A 24,089-nucleotide genomic window follows, 5' to 3' on the forward strand; every position below is an offset into this window, starting at 1 on the left:
CCTGACTAAGCCAGAATTGAGAGGTAGCGTGATGTCCCTGGGCCTAGACACTAGACTTCTATTTATGTAGGCCAAAATCCCGTTGGCTTTTTTAGCCGCCACATCACATTGTTGGCTCATGTTTAACTTGTTGTCCACGAGGACTCCAAGATCCTTTTCACACATACTGCTGTAGAGACAGGCATCCCCCACTCTGTATCTTTGCATTTCATTTTTTCTGCCTAACTTGAGTATCTTGCATGAGAAAGAGTGCAGACAGAAAGCGATGGAAAAGTGTATTGCTTGAAAACATTTGCCTAGCCAATATTTATTGAATGCCTTCCTACCTGGGAAATCATTATGAGCTTTTCTTCCCCACATCAGCTATTTTTAGAGAGATTGATACATATAGCTTGCCTGTACCAGGCTGGTGAAAAGGCCATATTTGTTAGAATTTCCTGGCCTACAAAAAGATAGTCCATCCCGGCCTTTTTGTTTGGCTCTAGAAAAGCAAGGTCACTTGGTGTATAGCTTTAAACTGTGAAAGAATAATAATAAACTCAGAATAACAAGCTCCATTTTTTTGTAATATTGGAGTGAATTGGAATTCTTACTCCCAAGAATCCCAAATACAACAATCTTCACCACCACCATGAGAAGGCATTTAACAAGACACAATTGTAGAGCTCTGATTCCATTTTAAAAATATGGATTTATATCCTATAGGATCTTGGTTTTTTTTTAAAGGGGTGATACATTACATTATCTCTGACTGACAACTCTATGGACCCCAATCTACAAATGCCAGGATGGAAACTAAGTGATTGAAGTAGATCTGTAGCGCTATTGCTTTATTTGTCTTAAATATTTCAGGTAAAGACCAGTAAAGATTCACCTCATTTCATTCTCACAACTACACCAGTGGCCAGTGCTCTGTTTTTGAGCACAATTCAGAATGCTGGTTATGACTATTAAGCCTACTGAAGGCTGGTAACATCTCATATGAGTCTGTCCAAGCTGCAAGAGCATAGAGAAAGATGATTCTTTTGATCCTACCACCTTTACACATAGATTTGTCTTCTAGTGACTGCTCCCAGGCTCTGAAATACTCTAAAATTGGCTCTCACCTAGCAATACTTTAATCAGCAAGGTAAAAAAAAAACCTTGTTATTCCAACAGATTTTTGGAAACAGAATGTTTTTAATAAAATGTATTTTTTAAGTGTGGTGTCATCATGTGAGAGGTTTACATGAGGGTCACCATAAATTGGTAATAATTTCAAGACACACAACACAACGATTTTTATTTTTTTGGTTTCTAGCTGAAATATTTTCAATAGTATTCAGTTCTGGAGTCAGTTTAGTTGCAGTTTCAACATACCTTTCGGTATATGTTTTTACTTCCATTTCTTTTTATCTTGCAATCTGCCTTCCCCAACTTTGGGGGAAAGGTAGGGTACTGATTGACAAAAACAATGCAGTACTCTTGAAATGTGATAAAAGGAGCAGACTGTGAAAGCTGCTGATACAAGATGGTGCTAGAAGATTCATTGATTCTAGTTTTAAAAGGGACCATGCATCTATGCATTCTCTGCTGGATCCAGAATTGTATGCGGTGTAAAGGTGGCAATATCTGTGGCTCTTTTCCATGGATCACCATCTGATATTAGGTAGCATTCCTATTTATTGTGGACTCTGTGAGTGTGGGGTTTACCATTTAACTCAAAAACTTTCTACTAGGTGACAGGCTCTCCCTATACCCCCACTGCAACAAGATGTGAACATTTCCATAAATCTCATGGTTACAACCAAGAGTGAGGTATTTCCTTTGTTCCCATCTCTGCCACCAATGTAAGCCCCTATGTGCTATCTGAGAGCATACAGATAGCACGAATCCATCCCAAGGCAGTGGTGGACCTGAAGCAGGTGAATGTCAGAACCAACAGCACCAGTCAGTGGATGGAAGCAAGCATTGTGTGTTAGCAATACTTCAATCAGCCCATTACTTTACACAGCCCCACTACTTCATACGAGAGAGAGAAAATATGGCATAAAGATTAGTGTTGCACTTGAATAGAAGATACCCAGGAGCCATGAAATTCACTATGTATCAACAGCACCAGTGGCTGTAACTTTAAGGTAACATACAGAGGATTGATCACGGAAAACCTGATCACTGTCAAGCAGAGGGCTTGGGCAAAAACACTAAGGATTACTCATTACTGTCAATGCAGCACTTTAGCCTCCCATATTTGCCCCTGACTAAATTAATGAGTAGCAGAAGATGAAAAGATAAGTCACAACTTTGCAGGAGACTTGAATTTTGCACAGTTGTGTAAAAAAGAAGGCATATATGTCATGACATATGACATAAAATGTGAGAGAGCATATTGATTCAAGTGTGAAAGGATGGAACAAACCAAAGATAGTTGAGCCGCTCATGTGTGTACTAAGATGCATAAATACTTGTTGCATAGAACAAAGCAGGATTGGTGTTTCATTCATTTTCTGCTTCCCTCCTTTTGTTTTCTGTGAATGAAAATGGGTGCATTTCTATACACAAAGGCCTCAACGTTAACAAAGCCATCATTTTACATTCTTGTCATGTGTTAAATCAAACCGAGCAGTTATACCTCAGATCAAGTTCCTAGTTTCCTTTGAATGGAGGGTGATTCCTTCATGCTCGAGCTGGACCTTTGCCATGTCCAAAGTGTGTATTTTGACTCAGTGTCTTCTGTGACATTTCAGATTTGTGAAATAACTACTGGCATGCAGAGAAGCATGACAAATCCCCTGTCACCCTTCCAGCCAACTGTTATGGCTGAAACTCTACCACCCCTAGCAACCACAAGTCAGTTCCTGAAACTCATTATATCTGAAAACACCTGAAATCTGGTGGCTTTTAAAAAAGCCTTTCTGGGTGACAAAATCAACCAAGAAGAAATACATGCACACACACAATACTGTGCTACCATTAATGCCTTTCAAGTGTCACTACTGCATAGAGGCCATTGGCTGCAGGAGAAAAGCTGAATTCAACATATTAATTCAAAATAAAAGCAATCAAATATGCTTGTGCATCGGAGAGTGAGATGTATAAACCAGTATGAAAAACATTAAATCAGAAATTCATAAAACAGGAGGCCTAGTCTTGCTTGTATTTCTCAGGGTTTAACATACATGCACATGTGCACACACATTCACGCACAGGCTACAATTCTGACAATAAGTTCTACTTAATTCAACTGGATTTATTTCATGGTAGATATAAATAGGACAACACTATTTGAAAGCTAGATCCTACATTAAATGAAGGGAAGTTGTAGGCACTTAGGTCCCATCTTAGCAGGGGAGGGAATCTGCTTTAATTTGAATTTTAAAGCCATTATCCAAGCTAGTAAGTCTATTTTGAGAATACAGTTTGGCACAATGAATAGCTACTCTCAAGTTTATATTAAAGTTAAAGTGGACTCCTAACCTGACAAGATACAAGCCACCACTGTTGGTGACTTATATCTTGTATTTCTAATAGTCAGTGATATCATACACTTATGTGTCAGGACTCGGTTTCCTGGCCTTGGATGTTGGCGCAAAAAACCAGATTCCTGACATGGAGAACTGATAAGGAATTGCAGCTGGTGGCCTTGGGAGGGACCGTTGGTGGTTTGGCGGGGAATATTGCGCGGGACCCTTGTCAGGCGGGAAGAGGGGATTCAAATGTGGGGGAGGGTATATAAGGGTTGACTTGCGTCTGTGTGCCAATCCTGGCTTTCATTGTGTATATGCATCCAGTAGTAAAAGTTTCCTGATTGATTACGGATTGGCGTCCTGTGTCCTTTCTGGGAGCGGCTGCTGTGAGCTTACATTAAGCCAGGATTCATCGGTGCCATCCCACGGCTGTGGTGAGGTACCCCTATGCAACAGGAGGAAGATCCAACGGAGGGGGGAGAACCAGCCTCCCCTTTCGAGAATGCGGAAGAGGAGCTGGAGAGAGTGAATGCCTTGGCTTCATCGACTGCGTACGCCCAGCCCAACGGAGTCACACAGAGGCGAGTGAAGGAAGCAGGGTGCGAGCAGTGGGTGCAGCACTGAGAGGGGGAGCAGCGGAGTGGTACGTCCAGCTCCACGCCAGGCACGACCCATGTTTGGGATCTGTAAGGCGGTTCCTGGCTGCGATGGAGGCGAGCTTCAGGGATCCGCTCGAGAGAGTCCGGGCGAGGGAAAAGCTGCAGACGATAACCCAAGGACATCGCTCCGTGTCCGAATACGTGGAGGAATTCCGGTTGAGGGCGGAGAAGGTCCCAGAGTGGTCCAACACCACCAAAGTCCAGATATTCAAAGAGGGCCTGCGGAAGGAAATCTTGACCTGGGCGCTGCACCGCGACGACCCGGAGGAGATAGGCGGATGGATTGAGCTGGCCGGCCGCGTCGAGACGACCTTGGCACAGGTCAAGAGGCATCAAGGAGCGGCGCCGCAGCAGACGAGAGCGAAGGAGGAGAGTCGGAGGACGGAGAGAGGCACGATCGGGAAAGCCCCAACCGGAGGGCCCAAGGAGCAGAGGGGCGGTTGTTATGTATGCGGTCGCCTAGGCCATCGGGCCGCCGAATGCCGACAAAGGAAAGGGGGAGAGTCCCATTTCCCAAAGTTCAAACCGGCTGCAGGGAAGAGAGCGGAGGAGAACCCCCCTTCTAGGGCCCCAGTGGGAGATCTGGTGAGTCACAGCCCAGGAATGCTAGTATTCGCGATCAGGCTAGAAGGGGAGGGGAAGTGGGCCAGCTGCAAAGCTCTCATGGATTGCGGCTGCTCAAGAAACATTATGGCCCCAGAGTTAGCAGACGAACTGAAATGTGAGAAAACCCCCTTGCAGAGCCCCATAGCATTCTCGCAGCTAGATGGGTCGGTGGCGGCTGGAGCCCCAGCGCGATTTGAAGTGGGAGAGGTGAAATGTAAAGTGGGGAGCTGGGAAGGCAGCATAACCTTTGTAGTATCCCCTATGGCTACTTACAATGTAATACTAGGAATGCCATGGTTAAAGGAAGCCAACCCACAGATCAATTGGAGGGAAGGCAGCATGGCATTCCAGAGCGAAGAAAGAGGAAGATGTTGCAAGGGGGAAGAAAACACGGCGGATAGGGTGCAGGAAATTCCCCCTGAGTACAGAGACTTTGAGGATGTGTTTGACGAAAAGGAAGCAGACCAGCTTCCCCCTCCTAGGAGGGTCGAAGTAAAGATTGAACTCAATGAGGATGCTAAGTTGCCTAGGAGTAAATTGTACCCTATGTCGGTCAAGGAGATGGAGGAACTGAGAAAGTATATTGAAAAAAACTTGGCCCGAGGGTTTATAAGGCCATCCGAATCACCCTTGGGAGCCCCAGTGCTGTTTAGGCACAAAAAGGACGGTTCGCTGAGACTGTGCGTGGACTATAGGGGGCTGAATGCAGTGAGCACCACCAACAACTACCCCATGCCACTAACCAAGGACTTACTATCGAGGTTGTCAGAAGCAAGGGTGTTCACGAAAATTGACTTGATCGAGGCCTATCACAAGTTGCGCATAAGGCCTGAGGACAGGTGGAAAACGGCGTTTGCCTGTGCGCTCGGCCATTTTGAATATTTAATTTGTCCATTCGGGCTCAAAGGCTCTGGATCAGCATTTATGCAAATGATTAATGAGGTGTTACATCCATTATTGTATCGCGGGGTGTTTTGCTTTGTGGATGATGTAATTGTGTTTACCCGGGATAGACAATCCCACGTCAAATTGGTGAGAGAGGTACTCCAGAAATTGAGGGAGGCAAAACTGTTTGCAAAGCTATCAAAATGTGAGTTCAATAAGGAACAGATAGACTTCCTGGGGTACCGGATATCCAAGGGAGGGATAGCAATGGATCCGGCAAAGGTGGAGGATGTCAGGGGGTGGAGCCCTCCCCAAACGCGCAAACAGTTGCAGTCATTCCTCGGGTTTGCAAATTTCTACCGGGGGTTCATAGGGGATTTTGCGCAGATAACATTGCCCTTAACCGAACTGCTCAAAACGAAGGGAAAGGGGGAAACGGTGAAAGTGCGGTCCCCGGGAGCGAAGCTGAACTGGTCAGCAGAGTGCCAAAAGGCTTTTGAAGAATTGAAACGCAGGTTCACTGAGGAACCAGTGTTAATCCACCCCGATTTGACTAAACCATTCATAATCCATTGTGATGCATCAGATTGGGCTTACGGGGCGGCTCTGATGCAAAGGGATCCAGAAGGGAGGTTGAAACCCTGTGGGTTCATCTCAAAAAAGTTCAGCGAAACCGAACGGAACTGGCCGGTGTGGGAGAAGGAGGCTCTGTCAGTGGTGAGGGCTCTAGAAACGTGGAGGCACCTATTAGAGGGAAGCGGCATCCCCTTTGAAGTGTGGACCGACCATAAAAACTTGCAATACCTCACCTCACCCAGGCAATTGTCAGCAAAACAAATAAGATGGGCTCAGTATTTTAGTAGATTTGATTTTAAGCTGCATTTCCAAAAGGGGAAACAAAATGTGGTGGCAGACACGTTGTCGAGAATGCCGGAGGATGAAGGGAGGGGGCAAAGCCCGAAGGGGAGCGTATTCTCAGAACAGCAGTGGGGCATGGCAGTGCAAACACGAGCGCAAACGGAACGCGGCCAGAAGTTGGTGGGGGCTGAGAGCAAAGACGGAGGATGGGAGGAGGAGATAAGGCAGGCATGTAGGGAGGATGAGTGGCTGGAAAGAAATAAGGAAAAGGTGGAATGGAAGGACGGATTGGGATTTGTACATAGGAAGTTATACATCCCAGACAACCTGAGGGAAAGAATGATGATCAGATGCCACGGCAATAAGGGAGTGGGGCACTGGGGAGTAGCAAAAACCCTAAAAATGTTGGCACGTCAGTGTTGGTGGCCAGGGATGAGGAATGACACCAAAATGTATGTATCCCGGTGCAATGCGTGTGCACAGAGCAAAGCAACCCCACAAAAACCAACGGGGTTATTGCAAAAGGTCGCAGAACCCTCACAACCGTGGAGGGTAATTGCTATGGACTTCGTGGGCGAACTCCCAGTTAGCCGAGGTCAACGTTACATATGGACAGTAATGGATCTGTTCTCAAAGCAAGCGCATTTCATAGCACTGCCTAAATTACCATCTGCAGAGAAGTTGGCCGAGCTGTTTATCAAACACATCTATAGGTTACATGGTTGTCCGGATCAAGTGATTAGTGACCGAGGGGTGCAATTTACGGCCCGGTTCTGGGAAGAATTCATGCAGTTAATGGGGGTGGAAAGGACCCTGAGTTCAGCATTCCATCCCATGACCAATGGGGGAGTGGAACGCACGCAACAGACCTTGGGGCTGTTCCTAAGGACATACACAAACCAATGCCAAACCGATTGGGCCGATTTACTCCCGTTTGCAGAAATTGCGTATAATGGAGCATGTCATGCATCCACAGGGAAATCCCCCTTTGAAGTAGTGTACGGCATGGAAGTAACCCCTTTACCCAAACTGCCGAGTTGGGGGGAAGAGCTGGGGAGAAAGGAAGGATGGCCGGACAAAATGAAAGCGAACTGGGAGGAGGTGGCGAAATCACTACGAGAGGCCCAACGTAAATATAAACTGTTTGCAGATCGGAAAAGGAGGGAAGGTGATAGGTTGGAGGAGGGGGATTTAGTGTGGCTGAACACAAAGAACCTCAAGCTAAATGCCCCCTCACGGAAATTGTCTCCCAAATTTATTGGTCCCTTCAGAATTTCTAGCAAAATAAATGAAGTAACCTATACTTTGAAGCTCCCTAAGACATTGGGGAAGGTACATCCAACATTCCATTGTAATTTGCTAAAGAAATACCAAGGCCCACTAGACAAAGAGGGGACATAATGGTGACGTATGTTTCCCTTCCAGGAAGAAGAAGAGGTGGAGGGGGACGTTATGTCAGGACTCGGTTTCCTGGCCTTGGATGTTGGCGCAAAAAACCAGATTCCTGACATGGAGAACTGATAAGGAATTGCAGCTGGTGGCCTTGGGAGGGACCGTTGGTGGTTTGGCGGGGAATATTGCGCGGGACCCTTGTCAGGCGGGAAGAGGGGATTCGAATGTGGGGGAGGGTATATAAGGGTTGACTTGCGTCTGTGTGCCAATCCTGGCTTTCATTGTGTATATGCATCCAGTAGTAAAAGTTTCCTGATTGATTACGGATTGGCGTCCTGTGTCCTTTCTGGGAGCGGCTGCTGTGAGCTTACACTTATGATTTGTGCCGCTACATTCCACACAACGTTCACATAGCAGTTGATATGCAAGTGGTAAGTAGATGCTATTTCCATATCAGTATTATTACTCAAGTGTTGGACAAATGCAGGTTGTTTGCTGTGGTTGAAGTGATTCAAGAAAAGATATTTGAACCTGCTAGTAGGAAACTGCATAAATAAAAGAGTGTTCTAGAATATCATAGACTAATAGTGCTCAAAGAGCACTTCAGTTGCCCGTGGACACAACACATCTAGAACTACAGCATCTCAGGCATCCCATTTTCATATGGCTTATTCATTCTAGATCTAATTATTCACAGATTTAGATCAGAAAGATCCAAACAAATGCTTGAATCTACTGAAGGGTACATTTGCAAGTGTATAGTGTGAGACAATGAAATGCTGGAACAGCATGAAAGAAGATAGTGTAAGACACAGTATTCTAGCTGAACTGTGACCAAAATAGAGTACAGTAATATCATTGACCTAAATCCAGCTTAAATCTATTCCCATCAAGAATATAGTTCTTGTTTGCTCTCATCTCCAGATGGGTTGATTATGTCCACTATATTTTTATCTCAATTATTTACACAATAGCTGAAAAATATTTTGGTCCAAGACAGAATCCTACAGAAGCCCATTTCAAATTTCTTTTGGCATTCTTCATCAGCCAACAGCACATCACCTCATCCTCTTTTTGTCAACTACCATCAAGTAGACTTTGACTCATGATGACCCTATGAATAAGAGAACTCCAAGTTACTGTGTCATCAAAAGGTCTTGCAAACCTTGCTTCCCTAAGTTTACCCCCTGTCTCTAGAATGCATATTAATTTTTATAGTAATTAATATGTAACCTGAGCCCTGCTACATGCACCATGGAGGACCTTCTTGCGGCAACACCAGAGGCACTCCAAGTGGCCAGCTACTGGTCAAAGGACATTTAATCAACTACCAAACTTGCAAACTTTGTTTTTTTTAATGTTTGCTTGTTTTGTTCTGTTATAAATGTAATACAATGGCCTGGTTGCCCCTGACACGATAAATAAATAAAAAAAAATCTTCTTATTAGATGACCAAACACTCTCAGTTTAGTTATCTTGGCTTCTAGTTATCTTGATTTCCTCCAGGACCTATTTATTTGTCTTTTTAAAAAAAGCAGTTTATCATATCTGTAGAACTCTTCTACACATTAAGCAACACATTTCAAATGGTTTTATTTTCCTCCTATCAGGTTTTTCACTGATTAGTTTTCACAACTGTATGCAGAGACTTGGAATATCATGGCATCATGGACAATCCTAGTGTTAATATTCAATTATATATCTTTAGACTTCAGATGCTTCACAGTTTTTCTGCGCATTATTTCCATTATCTGTTTACTGCTACTTCGTCATATAATGGATACACTGCTGGTGGTAGAGCATCCCAACTCTTGGATAAAATTTTCTATAGATTTCTCTGATTTTGTGAAAGAAGTTTCTTATTTTTTCTTTTTTGTTATCAACTTATTTTTCTGTATTTTTAAAAAAACTTTATTGATTTTTGAGTTCAGTAACAAAAAAGAAAAATATAAGATAAAATAAGAAGTAAAAAGATACTTTAAACTTAATGCATACAGATAACCGATAAAAATATAACCAAAGGGAAAAAAGATGAGAAATAATAGAAAAAAGAAAAAAAAAGAAGAAAAAAGTAGAAAAAATAGTAAATCAGTGGTTACAATTTGACTTCCATCTACTACTTGGCGGTGATTCCAAAGTATAAAATACTTCATTATAACACTTGATCATTATATTCCAACATCTTTCCCCTTCTTGAACATAACATTCTTTCCCAAACAGCAAAATTCTTATCTACTGACACTTTCGACTGAGAAACATGCTATTTCCCTTGATTATATCAATATTCTCATGTTTTTCTTGTTGAAACATTCTTTTACTATTAGCCAGTCTATTTGAGACTTTCCTTTTCCTTGTTGCATTGTCATCAAATACGTCAGTCTGTCCATATTCATAATTTCCATCAGTTTTAATGACCATTGGTCCACTGTAGGCATCTCTTGGCTTCTCCGATACCTAGCATATGCTATTCTGGCCTCTGTTGCCATATCTATCTTTGCCTATTCCCATTTACCAGTCCACCATTCCAAGTAGGTAGTATTTTGGCTCTGATTTGAAATTTATGTGTAGGAGTTTTTGTATTTTATCATGAATTTCCCTCCATAATTTCTTTGCTTTCCTTTAAACTTCTTTTTCTGTATTGATTTATATTTTTTTATTTATATTATACATTTTTGACCAAATTACATCACAAATATAGGGGTGCACATTAGATTTGATGGTGCATTAGAGTCTATTGCAAACTTAAAAATAGTGTTGATCATGCCATAGTTTGTTCTCGCGAGTACTGCCCTTTTATGTCAGTGCCTTTCATTCAGCTTACAAATATTACTCTACAGAAAAGGAGAGGCTACATAGTGGCACTCAGAATTTGGGGATTGGTTCTCCATAAGACACCCATGTTTCTTATTTTGTCTGTATGAATAACAATTATTATTTAAAGCTTAACTTTGAACACTATCTCACTAATTGCTCTGGATTAAGAGACCTTGTTTTGGACTTCAGCTCCAGAATTCCTGATCATTGGATCAGCTGGCTAGGGCTTCTGGGAGTTGGAGCCCAAACAACTCAGGGCCATAAGTCGTCCAGGCCTGTCATAAGGAGAAGTAGCATAGTGGTAGAGCTTCTGTCTGTTATTCTGTAGATGGAGTGATTGAGTCCTGCTGAATTTGCTTTTTTTTTTAAAGTAAACACCACAAGGGTGAGTGACACAGGTGAGGATGTAAACAAGCAAGTAAAGAAACAAAGTTGCACTTTTGAAATCTCCTCATCTACAGAATGACAAGTAGACACTCTACCATTTTGCCTTATGACAAAGCCACCCAATCCTGACCAATTACTGGAGTGGCATTCAAAGTTAAATAACTCAGAACCCATTATTCATTCAATGAAATTATTATTCATTGGGTCTAATAATGTCTGATAGCAAACACATCCTCAAACTTGGGGGCAAATTCGGTGAACTGACTTTTCTGTAGTCACTCATTTGGATAAGGGGCACGTTACTGGGGAAGTTTTAGGTGGGATTTTGGAACAGATTGGGTGTTTTAAAATGCATTTAAACTGTACTTATTGTATTTTAAACTGCATTTTAACCTAACACATACAATATGGTTTAATTGTTATTAAATGTTGTATTTGTTTTGTTTAAAATTGATCAAAATGTATGAGTGGACCCTGCCTGAGTCCCCTTGGGGAGGAAGGCAGGGTATAAATAAAATAAGTGAATAAATAAATGAATACAACTGTAAAGGATGGATTTTTGTCACTGTATTTGCCAGCAAATACTTTTTGGTTTCAAGTCTTTAAAAATTGAAATGCAGATTGGATTCAATTGCATATTAGATTCATATAAATATGATATTATATATGTTTTCCATGTCTCTACACACAAATTGTTGAATAGTTGCATTTAGGATTCTGACTATTTCCTGTCACCTTTTACTTTTGCTTCACATCTGTCCTTAACTGCTTGAAGAGTTCCATCTGTCATCCATTAAGGCTTTCCTTTCTTTTTGGCTGCAGATAGATGGATTTTTTGTATTCTTCCTTGACAATGTGAACTAGTTGATGATAGCCAGGGGCAGGGGACTATGCTTACCTGCCCTAATACATCATTGTTCACAGGATATACCATTTTCTCTTTTCTTCTGGATTTGTGTTTCAAAAGCCTATTCTCAATCTGTTAGCTTTTCAAATGTTATCTCTGTTTGGATTTTTAACATATGTATATCTACTACTAGCAAATAATGAAAACAATGTGCACATGGGTGTGGGATTGGCTGCTGTTCAGCTTCTGCCATGCAAATTGATTACTTTCATAGAAAAAAACACTATCTTCTGATTTCCCAATACTTTCCAGTTTTTACGCATGTTTCTCTTAGGTCTGGTGTGAGCCACTTCTGTTTCTTTAAAGTGCTCCCACTTTATTTCCTCCCCTGAATTCTTTGTTACTATACTGACAATATCTTTATTTTAAAATAGAATGATCAATCTTGAACTCTTGTATGGTTGTATTTCTCTCCATGGAAGAAATTGTATGTCACCCAGCCAAGATTTCCTTCAGTACAAGGAGCATGTCTGATTATTCAGTAGGCTCTCTCTGTCTCTCTCTTTTTGCAGGGTGTAGGGGCATAGAGCTCCCAATAGAGTGTAGAAAACACAAATATACTCCCCTTTTTTTACCTACGAGAGAAAAAAAAACCTTTCTAGGAAACTTTAGGTTTACCACTGGAAGTTGAGCACTGAGTTATGGTGGAGGACCTAGATATTTTTTTAGAGAGAACAGATTAATCATATCCATGAGTATTCAAATTCACATAAGCTGAATCCACAAATGTGGGGTAGTGTTGTTGGGGGCTGTGATGGTGAATTCCAGTTTGAGTTCAAAGTGCAAATTATCCTTGCTCCATTAATTCAGCAGAAGAGAGAGAAGGGGATGAAACTGAGCCTTTTCAAAAACGTTCAGGCTAAAGCAAATTGCCTCAGCTTCTCCTACCCTCAGATTTCTTACTCACTGCCATACTGATCACATTCTGATACTGCTTAGGCACATGTCAGTTTCTATTTGTGAAATGTGTTGGTATGTTAGTAACATGTATTGGTATAATTGGTATAAATATATTATTGCTGTTGAAGGATTAATTCACTGTCTGCTTCAGGCAAAGATTCCCACTCTATTGAGACCTTGAACCTCCCAACACAGCCATCTAGTGTCTGAGGGGGGTCACAGGGTGGCCGAGAAACTTCTGGTCATGTCCCAATAATTGGATGCACAATGATGACAACACCCACTAGGTCTTTTGGAAGACCTTGGGTGATCTTTGTTGTAGTGTGTCTGGTTATAGGGACAAAACTAAATGATTCTTGGCTATCTCCAGATACCACATAGCCACATCATTGGGGTGGTGGTATAGGAGAAACATAAGCCTCATGAAGGGGAGGATAGAGATGGATCAGAATTCAACCTGGGAATCTTAACAATGAGAACATAGCCTTGTTCTTTCTTCCTATACATATATTGGCCTGTATTTAATGCAATTATAATCTTTAACATGCTCATATGAGCTCATACATCTGTACCTGAATGTATAATAGATTTCAGACAAGGCTGTTCTGTGTTTCAGATAGTTATATGCTTCAGATAGTTCTTTTCTTGTATAGTGCATTTGGGGGACAGGTGGGGTATAGAGCAGTTGTCTAATACCTCTCTGTAATATTGGTATGTTTATGTGAACATTTTATCCAGTTCACTCTTACTAAAGCTCTCAGAAGCTCATATAAAATCAATAATATAGCATCAAGTATAATAGAAACATGTCTGTAGGGCACACATTAAAAAGCAGAAAAACATCAACCCCTTCAAAAGGTATTCTGGACAAGGATGTCTTACAGTGCATGTGAAGCACCAGCAAGGATCAGACTAAGGGAAATCTCATAGGTAAGTGGAGTCTACAGGTTAAGAGATGCTACAGGAAAGGCTCAGCAAGGATTCCCACCAACCAACCAAAGGAGATGTGAAGCAAAACATTCAAAATGTTAAAGGAATATACATACTCTGGTTTGCTCCGGGGAGCCAGTAGGCCATTCTTCCTCCCATCACCGGATATTCAGCTGTAAATTTTAGCAGGCCAAAACTCAGGTAAGAGTTTGAGAGAATAGAGATGTGATTTTCTTGGATAAGTAATGGTATTTCTTTTTACAGAATTCATTCATAAAGAACTGGATGCTACTTTAACTGCTGCTAAACAGTGTTAGCCTTTTAAGTTGTCCAACACTATTTCCGAAGTGGATGAAAGTTGTGAGAAAGAAGGCAGCATGCAGTGGGTAGATGCATAACTATCATGGCTGTTGGGATGTAGGCTTATGTCCCCACCAGACTTGCACTTAGTTATGCCACTTAGGGGTACTGAAATGTAATACAAATCAAACTCTAGCCATGACTTGGAAATCTGGAGTGGATCATGGCAATGCAGATTCTGCCCCCAGCCCTTTCTTGTTTGTCTGGATTGCCCATTTTTCTTCTCTCATTCAACCTAGTACAATATCTATCCTATGCTAATCATGGCTAACAATGTTCCCCCAAATCTGAAGCCCTGACTAGCTTTGGAACCATAGCTTGCATTTATCTGATGTCTGTGCCAGTTCAAGAAATTGTATGATGAATAAAACCAGAAATTAATGAATCAATTGACTTGGTAGGAGAGGGAGTATCCCAGTTACTGCAGTTACAAACTTAAGACAGACAGTCTGTAATAATATTCTGAACAGAAGACTTGAATGTGACTTGATTTTTAAAAGAGGGTTCACAGATGCTTATGCTTTTTAGCTGCTCATTGCTGCATTCTATTTCTATAGTGGGTTCTTCTACTATTTAAATTAATGGAGTTTTTAGAAAAATGAATATTAATTGCTTTAGGACATAAGGGTGTGAATAGATGAAGAATAAAACACAACAGCAGGCTACAATTAATGATGATCACAATCCCCTTGGCTTCTTACAATAATTAGGCATACTTTTTATGAAACAGTGTGTGCATGTGATTTCAAATTGTTGGCCGACCAATGGCAACACCACGGATTCATAGGGGTTTCTTAGGCAAGGGTTATCCAGAGGCAGTTTTGACAGTTTGCAGACACAGTTGGTGGAGACGAGAGACAGGGCCTTCTCAGTGGTGGCTCCTCAGCTGTGGAACTACAGGGATATTAGATCAACCCCCTTCCTCCTGACCTTCCACAAGAGAGTGAAAACGTGACTTTGTGACCAAGCCTTCAGAGAATTTGTGCAATAGATAGACTTGGAACAATGTGAAATAACAATTGGAATGGCCCAGATTACGTTCATGGATTACATGTTTAACACTGAATTGTTTTTAAAAGTTTTAATTGTTTTAATGTACTTTTTAATTCTATGTTAATATTTATTTAAGTGTACATTGTGTTTTAAGGCAGTGAATCATTTCCCATATGTAAAGCTACCTTGAGTCCTCTCCGGGGTAAGAACAAAAGGGTAGAAATGTCATAAATAAATAAATTGATAGACAGATTCTAAGATCAGGTGGATACTTTTAGGGTATTTTGTCCTCTTTTAGGGTATTTTGTCCTCTGTCTAGACATTATCTTATGATAATGGTGAGACACCGAAATGGGAACATTGCTTCTTTTAAAGAACTTATATACAATATTTTAAACTCAGGCTTGACAGCTCCTTCAGCAGATTGTGGTGACTGCTCAGAGAGGGATGGGGCAAGGTAGTAAAAGAGAAGGTAAATTAACATATAGGAAGCAAGTGACAGCACCATTTTAAGTGTGCAATTCTCTTTTATTTTATTTTTTTTGCATAGCATAACTATGTCTCTAAGGGATTTTCTTAACATCAACTTCATTAGTTAGGAAGGCAGCAATCCATAACCAATTTTCTTTTCATGTTGTGCTTGTTCACATATAAACCCAGCCCTTTTGTTAGAAACACTTGCAATTAATCCCTCAAACAAAAGAAATGCAAATGCAGGCTCCCCTAACCAAAATCCTCCAAACTCATGGCCCTGATCACCATCTATTATACACTAAAATGAATTGAAATTCCCAATTTGTGCCTAACCTAATTTTCTACTGATAATAGGCATGGATTCCCAGAAGCACTCCACACATCTTGATAGTAACATCCTAATTTCCTTTCCTGGTAAATGTTTTAAATAAGATTTTAGCACCAAAGGAAATTAACCTTTAAATTAATTGTAATTATAAAATGCCACCGCTGATTTTGTCTGCAGCCTAATTGCTTGCTATTATTTAAACCAGCTGCACCTCAGCTGAGCTTTTGATTTCTCTGAATTACAGGGTGCTAAGACCACCACAGTTACTGTTTGTGTTCAGCCTGCTCCATTTGTGGTTTCACCGATCTTGGACAAACCATTACATTCACATGACAAATAGAAATGAGAGTACTTTCAGTCAGAGAGTGGCAAAACTACATTTGTGGGGGTTTTTTTGGACTACATCTTCCAGAAGCTTCAGCTGGCATGCTAGCTGGGCGATTCTGAAATCTGAAGTCCACAAGATAACTCTACCAAGCTCTGCGATCATCTAGGATTGAGGAAAGCCTACTGGTTCAATTCCTTTGATACTTCTGTTTTTCTTCTGACTGGTATACAATGTCTTCAGGATGTTATTATTTTAAAAACCTCTTTTTGCTATGTAGAACAAGCCATTATTCTACATGGTAGATGTGCGGATTACCTACAATCAGCTTTTAATTACATATTATATTTTCCACTGGAAATCACAAATATATCTTAAAGCACCACTACACACAACTGAACTGTTCAGTAGCAAAATAGCTTGGCAGAGCTATTTTTGAGAGGAAAAATGGCTGTAAAGGGTTAAATCACGGGAACATCTCCATTCATCTATACGAGTGGTTCCCAACCTTTTTTTGACCTGGGACCACTTTGACCAGGGACCACTCTCCAACATTAGTACCAAAAGCATTATGATTCAGTTTTTCATCAACTTTAGATTTGGTTTGGTTATTTGAGGTGCTGATTCAGAAAACTGCATTGGATAGACCACATCAGCTCTGGTTTCTGACACAGAACCTATGCCATCCAGAAGTCTCCATTTGTTTGCCCACAGAAAACCATTTTTAATAATCTAAAGCTGATGTGGTCTATCCAATGTCAATTTCTGAATGAGCACCCCAAACAATCCCAGGAACAGGCCTAAAAATGAAGACACCAAGATGCCCTGACTTCCAGGCACCCCACTGCATGGCTCCGCCCAGGGAGAGGGAGGGAAGAGGAGAAGCAGCAGTCAGGAGACTTGTTGTCATACCTTTTGTGGATAGTTAGCCTCTCCCCTCGCAACACCCCTGTTGTCTCAGCACTATAAGAGGGTTTCGCGAGACCAGTCGCTCTTATTGCAACGGTGTAGTAATGGTGAACCTGCGGACCATATTTTAGTTCTTGGAAACCACTGGTTGGGAACCACTGATCTATACAAAATGGGAGCCTTTACAGACTACTTTTAATTTTTAAAAAGTCAGGAGAATATTGCACACATCTCTTGTGCAACATGGCATCTACTGTCAGTATTAAAGCAGGGCAAAACACAGTGCCTTTTAATCACGATTTCATTGTACATCGCGACTGGGAGCGAAAACGGAATATGTGAGACTATGTCCAAGAAGAATGTCTTTTTTTCTGAATAGCACAGAAAAGGGTGGCTATCTTTTCCTTGATATTAAGGGAAAGGTTGTGGGGTCATCCACTGACTTTCACAAGAGACTGGGACAAAAATAAATAAATCCTTAAATCTGCTGTATTGGAAATTTGTCAGTTTTTTTTAAAAAGTCCATAAAAATTATGGGTATACCTAAATTCTATTCAGACCAGCTGAGAAAGTTACATCTTAGCCAGTTAATAATGAATGACATTAAATAATTACACCTAACATTTGTAAGAAATTTTCCAGTGTCCAAACTGCTTCGCATGCATTGTTCTCTAATACAGTGCCAAACTGCTTTGCATGCATTCTTTAATACAGTGCTGAGGTGGTCAATGGACCACTACTGGCCTGTAAGCATAAATTATCAGGATGTGGAGGGTTTCCAGGAAACAAAAGGTAGCATATTTTTAAAGAAACAGTAACGGCTAGCCTCCCAGTAGTTGAGATAACTTTGTAAGATAACCATGTTATTAATCTTCCTTGCTGAAGATGGGGGAAGGGGAGGCATGTTTTTACTGTATATGTATGCCTGTTTAGTAAATGCACAATAGGGAATTCTATGTCTTTGCCATTCTGCGAGGAAAAAACCCTTCCCACTGATGAAAGTACTGCCATATACTGCATGAATGAGAAAAAACTGCCTGAACACTGGAAGTTTCACAACACATGTTTTTGTCTACCTCAATTACGGAAATACAAAAGGTTTAATACTTGCTTTTGAAGACACTAAAATAGGGGCACCTGATCACCAAATCCAAATACACACACACACACACACACACACACACATATATATACATACTTCTCACTCAAAATGCGAGTCACAAAGTTTAGTTTGTAACAGGGGCTTATGGTTCAGCACAGAGAAACATATCATGGGAGTGTCACTGAGGGCCCTAAAAGACATGCTCTATATCCCAGGATCTGATCCCAGGTTTTCTGTTTATCTCAAATTATGTGGCAGTGCAGATTTATATTATCTAGTTTAAAGCAGAAAACTTGGGATCAGATCCTGGGATATAGGACCTGTCTGGTAGCGACATGGGTCGTGTTGGAAGTTTCATTCATGGCTCCAATTCTACAGTAAAGAAATGTTGTGTGAGAGGCTCTTGCATCTGGGAGACGTTCTGCTATAGCAGAGCCCAAGATAGACTTGCATAACAAAATGCCAGCAAGATGGCAAAAATGGGCAATTAGCTATGCTTTATCCTATGGCCTTTCAACCTATGGCAGTGAACTCAGATATATTTTTTTTCGTGCCAGGAGTGACTTGAGAACCTGGAAGTGACTTCTGGTGTGAGAGAATTGGTTGCTTGCAAGGATGCTGCCCAGGGACACCCAGAAGTTTTACTATCCCTTGGGAGGCTTCTCTCATGTCCCTGCATGAGAAGCTAGAGCTGCCAGATGGGAGCTCACCCTGCTCTCCGGATTCGAACTGACAACCTTCAGGTCAGCAGTCCTGCTGGCACAAGGGTTAAACCCATTGTGCCACCGGGGGCTCCTAGTGAACCCAGTGACAGCACACCAGAACTATACAATGGTACCTGTGATTTCATACCATTGCCTTCACTAGGGTTGGAAGAAAATAAAAATAGTAGTCCTTCTTGTTTCCAGTTCTTCATTGTTGGATTGCTTACTTGCTTCAGGCAAGTCCCTATTCTTTTGTAAGCCACATAACAGAGACAAAGTTGTTCCTACCATGGAGTTCCTACCATGTACTTGATGCCCTGCTGTCTGTTACTAACCAAAACAGAATATCTCTGTTGAGTTAATCAGATAATAACTGAGATAGATATATTCTGCCCTTTGGATATTTAGATTATTCAGGGTAGTGATCAATAAAGGTTTCCATGGTACCCTCTCCCTCTCCTTGGATTGCTAGACACAGATCCCTTTCTACAGGAATTGGTTTCACCCAGGCTCGTGGTGAGAATGTAATGGAGTTGGTTGGCAGAGACCAGGTGCTGCTTCTTTCTCAATTGCAGCAAGTGTAAGCTTCAAGTTTCTTGTACTGATGCCAGTACATCTGACATAAGCACTTTGGTCTATATATATTGTGCGTGTATGAAGGGGGAGGAAGGTTTCTCCTGGGATGCATGCTACTGAACAGATCGGGCTATAAGACATAGTAGCAATGTTATGTGTGGCTTGGTTGCACATGTTGTCAAGGCTAGGGAAAGGGACAGCCTAGCACTTTGCTGGGTCTCATACAGCCTAGTTGTGGTTGGAGAGACTATCAAACCAAGGATGGAGCTGCCCCCACTGTAAAAAGGCAGGCCTAAGGGGTTAGCTAGTTTTAGGCATGGGCTGACAATACAAGGGGCCTAGAAATAATAGGGGGAAAGATTGGGTGTTATAAACTATCTCCCCAGGCAGGTGTGGTGGGAATACAAGAGACTTTGTAACTCATTTAACTTATTTCCTAGGAGTCTAGGATGGATAACTTCTTGCTTTCCTTCTTCCATCAAATGATAACTCTTCTATTACGCTTTTTGGTATTTTTTCACATGGGATTTAGGACCACTCACCCACCAACCCATGTCTACACACAATACATATCACCTTCAGTAGGAAAAACACACACCTCCAGCTTAAAATGAGATGCACATGAGGAGGTCTCCAGGAGCAAGATTTGCCTTTAAAACAATACTTGCTTCCTGTACATTTTGTTTTAGGTTGAAAATTTAGCCCTTTAAGCTGTTGCAGTCCATTCAGACTGCACAGGGAAGCCTCTAAATGTAGAGCAGTGCAAACATTGCAGGGGTGGAGTAATCACATGTGGCTGGCAGGTCACCATGAACACTCCAGACTAAAACAGCATGAAATTGTATTCAAATCAAAGAAACAGAATATTTCATAGAATCATAGAATCAAAGAGTTGGAAGAGACCTCGTGGGCCATCCAGTCCAACCCCCTGCCAAGAAGCAGGAATATTGCATTCAAATCACCCCTGACAGCTGGCCATCCAGCCTCTGTTTAAAAGCTTCCAAAGAAGGAGCCTCCACCACACTCCAGGGCAGAGAGTTCCACTGCTGAATGGCTCTCACAGTCAGGAAGTTCTTCCTCATGTTCAGATGGAATCTCCTTTCTTGTAGTTTGAAGCCATTGTTCCGCGTCCTAGTCTCCAAGGAAGCAGAAAACAAGCTTGCTCCCTCCTCCCTGTGGCTTCCTTTCACATATTTATACATGGCTATCATATCTCCTCTCAGCCTTCTCTTCTTCAGGCTAAACATGCCCAGCTCTTTAAGCTGCTCCTCATGGGGCTTGTTCTCCAGACCCTTGATCATTTTAGTCGCCCTCCTCTGGACACATTCAGCTTGTCAATATCTCTCTTGAATTGTGGTGCCCAGAATTGGACACAATATTCCAGATGTGGTCTAACCAAAGTGGAATAGAGGGGTAACATGACTTTCCTAGATCTAGACACTATGCTCCGATTGATGCAGGCCAAAATCCCATTGGCTTTTTTTGCCGCCACATCACATTGTTGGCTCATGTTAAACTTGTTGTCCACGAGGACTCCAAGATCTTTTTCACACGTACTGCTCTCTAGCCAGGCATTGTCCCCCATTCTGTATCTTTGCATTTTGTTTTTCCTGCCAAAGTGGAGTATCTTGCATTTGTCACTGTTGAACTTCATTTGGACATAAAACATTTACTATACGCATTTCCTGAACTATTTTCTCTCATCTCATGGCTCTGGTAAAGTTATGAGTAGTATGTATTACACTACTGTATTGTATGTCAAAGGCTTGACAATTTCGCTTTCAAAAATCAGCACACAAAACTGTTGGAGATTTAGTGGCCACATCTGACACAAATACACTTGTTCTGACTTGGGAACTTGAACATTATATTTTCCAGTGCAAGTTTATCTATTGTAGCATGTGTCCCAAATCTTGGTGTGTGTACCCCCCCCCCCGGCATGCATTATTCAGTTTATCGTTGAAAATTTGAGGAGTTGCATCAACAGCTGAATTCTATCTTTTATGATTTTGATTTAGAGCCTTCTGAACTCTCCTTAGTTTGGCTTTCATTGTATCTGCTCCACATTTTCTGAAGAGTAATTCCCAAGGCTCCTCAGTAGTGTTATAGTTAGGGAAAGATCAATTTCAGAACTTTGCAAGCCAAGATTGCAGCCACTGAATGGATGAAGTATATCATTCCAGTCTCCAAAATGTTCCTTACATCATTTAGTATCTTTTTATTTCCTGGTTCTAGTTTTTGAATTCATCATCCTTCATTCTCTAGCATTTTTAGTATCTTCCAGTATCTAAGAATGCTAGTTTTAGCACTTCAATATATCCCTGAGAGGGATTTGGTGTTACAAATCCCTTCGGTAATGAATTACTCGGAGTCACCCAGTGATGACTTTATGAAGAGGAAAATTGTGTATGTAATTCTTACACAGTTCTAAAAACTGAAATTCTTTCAGTGCAGCATTCCAAGACTGGTCAAAAAGGGTAAAGGCTATGCAGCCTAACCAAGTGGTGCAATATCAACCAAAGCCTTGCACTAATTTATCTTCACATGCATTCAGGAATACATATTGCTGGTCTGAAAACTCTTCATAACTTTAACCATTTTTTCTTGAACTGGAAATAAACATTGTGGGATCCATTTTAATTTTCATTACTATCTTGCAGTCCACCAGGATGTTTTGTCCTCTATCCTTCTAAATACTGGACTCTAAAAACAAACATGTGAAAAGTATAGATGTCAGTATTTTATTGTTTTGCCTTTGTATGCAAAATAAATAATTTATGCAGTTTTTTGCCAGCTGTGGGAGACAAAGACTATTTCTGCATATTATGACCTGGTATTTGCCTATTATAAAATGTCCTGGGAAATTATTCTGTTCAAAAATACATATTTTTTGTTTTCATGAAAATAATTTTTGGGTATAGGAACACATTTTTATACAAAAAACAAAAACAAATCCTACAGGTTCCTGCAATACAAATGACTCTTTGGTACAAAACTCACCAATTTGGAACCAACATCTTATGCGTGTTTCTGGAATGCCAAAAGGGTGTTTGGGTGAAAATGACATTTTGTGCAGAAAGTTTCCCAAAGCACAGCTTTTTGTTCAGATTGGTGGGAGTTTTTGGACAAGCATTACTTTGCACCCCCTCCCCCCAGTATGTCTGGAATTCTTTTTTTGTTTTGTTTTGGACAAAAATGTGGTGTTTCTTTCTTTCTTTCTTTCTTTTTGCAGAAACCACATTTTTGTACAAAAAAAAATGCTGCTTCCAGAAGCAGTGTAAAACCCATTTATTTTTATTCAAAACTGATTTTTATGTACCAGTTTCAAATAAAATATGTTTTCGGAATGAGTGTTTGTTCCATGAAAATTATGGGATTTTATGCAAAAGCCAACAGAGTTGTCTCAAAAATATTGTATTCAGAAACATACATGATTTTTTTTGTGCACAAAAATAGCGAGTTTTGCACAAACCCACCAATTTTAATAAGATGCCATGTATTCTGAGCAGAATAATTTGCTGAAACACTACTGTGAACATGTGATATTGCACAACATTCTCACATCTGTGTCATTCTTTGTCAACATTGATTCCCTTTCTCTTTAGGAGATAAGAATGAAAAGGGATTTGAATCCTTGCTTCATAGGGATGAATGAAGACTTGCAGTTGATCAGAGTTTTTATAAGCTAAACCCACAGGGCTCTTGAGATGTTCTGGTAGCATTTTTTGCATGCATGGTAATAGAAGTTGTGTGATCTGGAAGGATATACTGATTGCTGAAGCTTCATTGTTTCCCTCCATGTATTGGTGGAGTATGAGTGCTGCTATGACCTCAATCCTTTTGGTGTGAATGATGAAAACATTTCTCTTCTCTCTGTTTCTCTCTTTCACACATACTTCAAAATGTGTCCTGGTTATATATTCACCCTTCTCCTTCCTGAGTTAAGCACACTCTTTTATCCTAGGGTAGTAGCAGAACATTTTCAATCCCATCACAGTGTGGCTATAGGATTGCTTTGTCAATCTTATTTTATTTCTATAACAGCTTCCTATCAAAACTCTGCTGAACTGCTGGGAAAAATATTCACATGTGAGAGGTTTTGGAATTTGTATTACAGCTTCAAATATATACATGCATCTATTTGCCTTGGTTTTGGTATGCTTTTTACTGCCTCAAGGAAACCTTTAAACGGCTGAAATAATATAAGCTATAGTCTTCTCACAGGATTCCAATTGTTAGGCTGCAAATTTTGCATGATCTTGAATTATTCTAGCCATATAAAAGAATCCCCGAGGAGGGGGTGGGGGAGATGAATACAAAACAGAAACATGGATTCAAATAATAAGCTGCTTCCTGACAATAAAATGTTGCTGTCTATTCTGGTGTTTCTTTTTCAGCATTAGAGCAAAAGAGAGTGAGAGCGAGAGAAAGAAATATGTGTCCAATAATTTATTTTCAACAATTTTGCGCTGGGTAGCTAAGTAAGGCACTGACACTGCAATTGTGCAAAAGTCTGGTATATTGTTTGAAGAAG

General features: G+C 40.9%; 1 protein-coding gene and 1 long non-coding RNA gene across 6 annotated transcripts in view; one reads left to right on the top strand and one right to left on the bottom strand.

The window, feature by feature from the left end:
- Positions 1-24,089, top strand: part of LOC132760940 (uncharacterized) — a 105,332-nt gene that overhangs the window by 61,874 nt on the left and 19,369 nt on the right. The gene's annotated exons all lie outside the window — the stretch shown is intronic.
- Positions 1-24,089, bottom strand: part of NKAIN2 (sodium/potassium transporting ATPase interacting 2) — a 635,701-nt gene that overhangs the window by 13,957 nt on the left and 597,655 nt on the right. For 2 of the 3 annotated variants that reach the window (XM_060753280.2, XM_067466859.1), the window contains exon 6: positions 13,901-13,957. The exons of the other annotated variant lie outside the window; for it this stretch is intronic. In XM_060753280.2, the coding sequence (XP_060609263.2) occupies positions 13,901-13,957 (57 nt within the window). The remainder of the gene's footprint in view (positions 1-13,900; positions 13,958-24,089) is intronic. 3 annotated transcript variants of the gene reach the window in all.

Source organism: Anolis sagrei, chromosome 1 (genome assembly GCF_037176765.1).
Source record: "Anolis sagrei isolate rAnoSag1 chromosome 1, rAnoSag1.mat, whole genome shotgun sequence".
Classification (NCBI taxonomy): domain Eukaryota; kingdom Metazoa; phylum Chordata; class Lepidosauria; order Squamata; family Dactyloidae; genus Anolis; species Anolis sagrei.